At 47.2% G+C, this 3,656-nt stretch overlaps 1 protein-coding gene across 1 annotated transcript; it reads left to right on the forward strand.

Annotated features, from left to right (window-relative positions):
- Positions 1-2,173: 2,173 nt before the first annotated feature.
- LOC123398323 (protein LIFEGUARD 2-like) lies at positions 2,174-3,428 on the forward strand. Its single transcript, XM_045092806.1, has 2 exons — positions 2,174-2,664; positions 2,803-3,428. The coding sequence occupies exons 1-2, from the start codon at positions 2,394-2,396 to the stop codon at positions 3,279-3,281; spliced, it is 750 nt and encodes a 249-aa protein (XP_044948741.1). The 5' UTR covers positions 2,174-2,393; the 3' UTR covers positions 3,282-3,428.
- The last annotated feature ends 228 nt before the right edge of the window (positions 3,429-3,656 follow it).

Here is a 3,656-nt window from a genome sequence, read left to right on the forward strand (position 1 = left end):
ATATTGGCACGCGGCACACCTTGGGCCGTGCGTGGATGTGAAGGTTGGACACGTGGGCCAGTACGACACGTTCCATTTAATTTTTTAGGTATTTTTATTTATTTTTTAAATATATGTAACATAAAAACAGTTCAATAGACCTACAAATGAGCCCAACTTACTAAAAATAAGCAGCACATCGTCATAAATGGATCAATGTGTCAGCCCGTCTAGTAACCACACTGTGCATGGACCTGAAGACGCAACACATAGGCTGGCATGACACGACTCGTTTACTGAACGTACGCCTGTCAACCGGACAAAAAATCCTATTTGACGTGTGTTGTGTCAAATAGTCAGCGCTTCACACAAACACCCAGCCATGATTTGGGAGTGGGCCTCCGGTTTAACAGTTCCAAGGCCTCCGGTTTTGGGAAACTTCTAGATGTTCCCAACTGGTTTTTCCGGTTTTGAGAAAATTCTAGAAGGTTCGCTGAACCGGTTCTTCTTGTATTCGTTTCCTTTTTTCTTTATTCTGTTTTGTTTCTTTTTTTTCCTGTTTTTGTTTCAAAAAATGTTTTGGATTTTCAAAACTTGTTCTTCAAACTTGAAAAATATTTTTTGCATTTTAAAGTCTTTTGGATTTTCAAAAAACATTCTTCAAATTCCGAAAATCTTTCTGCTTTTTTCAAAAAATATTCTGTATTTTCTATAAATGTTCGGTATTTTCGAAAAATGTTTTTACTTTTGAGAAAAATGTTCTGGATTTTCAATATATGTTCTAGATTTTCAAAAAATGTTCTATATGTTTTAAAATGTATTTGAAAAATGTTCTTGTTTTTCGAAATTTGTTCTCAAGATTAAAAAATGTTCGTGTTTTCAAAACAAAATCACGTTTATGAATTTGTTCAGTATTTTTAAAAAAATTCTCATTTTTAAATTTTGTTCTAACGATTCAAAAAATGTTCACGCTTCCAAATTTGTTCCTGGTTTCCAAAATTGTTCTCCGTTTCAAAAAATTATTCTCAAGATTCAATAAATGTTTATACTTTAAAAAAAATCGCTGTCCCAAATTTGTTCAACATTTTTCACAATTGTTCTTGATTTTAAAATTTGTTCTCAATATTTAAAAATGTTCGTCCTTTAAAAAATTATTCATGCTTTCAAATTTGTTCTCTGGTTTAAAAAACATTCATGTTCTTGAAAAATGATTGAGAAATTCAACGATTGTTTGTTTTGACCAAAAAAGAAAAAAGGAAAACGGGAAGAAAAACGAGCCAAAAAAGGAAAAAATGAAATAAGCAGAAAACGAAAAAAAAGAAGAAAAAATGAAGTTATCCGATTTTTTTAGACAAAAAAAATTGGTCCGGTCCAGTGGGAGCGAGCCCCTGCCGCAACGAGCGGCAGGTAGGAGTTCAAACCGAACCGTGCCTGACACGATTAGGACGGACCTAGCCGGCCCGACAGATCGGCCCATTTGGCCGAGTCTACCATGAGAACGCTTTTTTTAGAGGAAATTCGTCGCTTTATTAACTCAGCTTAAAACAAGTCTGGGGTCTCATCTGAGACCACATCAAAAATAAAATTCGGTGGAATCATAAGCCACATTTTACAAAGATCCTCCGCAACACCTATTCTAGCTAATTTAAGCGCTGCAGAATTCACAAATCTTCGTACCCACGTCACTTTCACCTCATCGAAGAAGTGGAACATCGCTTTGATCGCCTTCGCCCTTGGGCCAACCGCAGATTTGCCCATGAGGACGCTCTGCGCCGTTGCCACAGGCATGGTTTGAGTTGCTGTTTTTTTTTCCTCATTAAAAAAAGTTGCTGTTTTTTTTCGGGAAGTTTGAGTTACTGTTTTTTAAGGATTTTTGTAGAGTAGTACTAACTGTTATGAAACTGGAGGGTTTAATTTTGCAAAGCAGGCCTATAAATAGGTCGCGCGATACTTGGAAAGAGAAGGCAGGTAATCACCTGAAGGAAGCAAACCACGGATAACCCTCGTCAGTAGGCAAAGGCAACGCACATATTTTGCGGCACAGCTTTCTCCCCCCCTCCAGACGCCACCAGAGACCAACCAGACTTACCAGAAGGTCAGCCATCCCGGCAGGCCCCACGCGTCAGCCTCCCGGAACCGCCACACACGACCCCCAACCGCCGAGAAGCCTCCTGAACCTTCATTTCCTCTCCCGCGCCATCCTCCGTCCCGTCTTGTCCCCTCCCCTCTCCTCTCTTCTCCTTAAAACTCTCCGCCCCACGCCAGCCCTCACCGCACCGCCGCACAACCGCACCGGGAAAGGAACCAAGGCGACACGTGCTCTGCTCCGGGACCCCGAGCCATCCCATTCGATCCGCGCACCGTCGTCGTAGAGGAGAGGGAAAGGGAAGGTAGACCGAAGAACGCCGACGACGATGTATTTCCGGCCGCCGCCCAAGGGCCCCGAGTGGGGCGGCGACGCGGAGGCCGGGCAGGCGGCTCGGCCGCTGTACCCGATGATGCTGGAGAGCCCGCAGCTGCGCTGGGCCTTCGTCCGCAAGGTGTACACCATCCTCTCCATCCAGATGCTGCTCACCATCGCCGTCGCCTCCGTCGTCGTCTTCGTGCGCCCCGTCGCGCTCTTCTTCGTCTCCTCTCCCGCCGGCTTCGGGCTCTACATCTTCCTCATCATCCTCCCGTTCATCGGTACGTCCCCTTTCCTTACGTTATGCGACGCGCGCGCGATCTCAAACCAATCCTTCGTTGCCATGCATGCTCTGTTTCCTTCGATTCGATGTGTGTGACTGTCGCTCACCGTGCCCGGCCGTGTGTTTGGAACCGCAGTGCTGTGTCCTCTGTACTACTACTACCAGCGGCACCCGGTGAACCTGCTGCTGCTGGCGCTCTTCACGGTGGCCATCAGCTTCGCGGTGGGGCTCACCTGCGCCTTCACCAAGGGGGAGGTGATCCTGGAGTCGGCCATCCTGACGGCGGTGGTGGTGGTGAGCCTGACGGCGTACACCTTCTGGGCGGCGAGCCGCGGGCACGACTTCAACTTCCTGGGCCCGTTCCTGTTCGCGGCGGTGATGATCCTCATGGTGTTCGCGCTCATCCAGGCATTCTTCCCGCTGGGCCGCATCTCGCTCATGGTCTACGGCGGGCTGGCCGCGCTCGTCTTCTGCGGCTACATCATCTACGACACCGACAACCTCATCAAGCGCTACTCCTACGACGAGTACGTCTGGGCCGCCGTCGCGCTCTACCTCGACGTCATCAACCTCTTCCTCTCCCTGCTCACCCTCTTCAGGGCGTCCGATTCCTGAAGTGCCTGCCTTGCCTGCATCAACCCCCTGCCCTGTAGCGTAGCCCCTCCTCCTGTCCTAATCCTTCCCCTGCCATTACATTACGAATCTGCTTTGCTTGTGTGTGAAACAATTTATTGTAAGTTAATTTTGACTTGCTTTACATAATTTGGTCTATGTAGCATCGTAATTTGCCAAGATTGCTGAATGGGATGGAATTCAGGAGCAGCTACTGCTAGCTAGTTGGCTCTCCTGTTTTAGCTGTGCGTCTGCCTCTGGTAAAATGTTATGCAAGTTCTCTTGGCATCCATCATCTTATCTTGCGCCTTGCGGGTTTGGACGTGTTGTCGTCGACGCTAGCTGCGGGGTGAGGAAGCCAGGGACAGAATCGTGTGC

This window comes from Hordeum vulgare, chromosome 5H (genome assembly GCF_904849725.1).
Source record: "Hordeum vulgare subsp. vulgare chromosome 5H, MorexV3_pseudomolecules_assembly, whole genome shotgun sequence".
In the NCBI taxonomy this organism is placed as follows: domain Eukaryota; kingdom Viridiplantae; phylum Streptophyta; class Magnoliopsida; order Poales; family Poaceae; genus Hordeum; species Hordeum vulgare.

Coding starts and splice junctions, on each gene's coding strand:
- LOC123398323 (XM_045092806.1), top strand. CDS start 2,394: ATGTATTTCCGGCCGCCGCCCAAGGGCCCCGAGTGGGGCGGCGACGCG. Junction 2,665..2,802: donor CATCATCCTCCCGTTCATCG/GTACGTCCCCTT, acceptor TTGGAACCGCAG/TGCTGTGTCCTCTGTACTAC.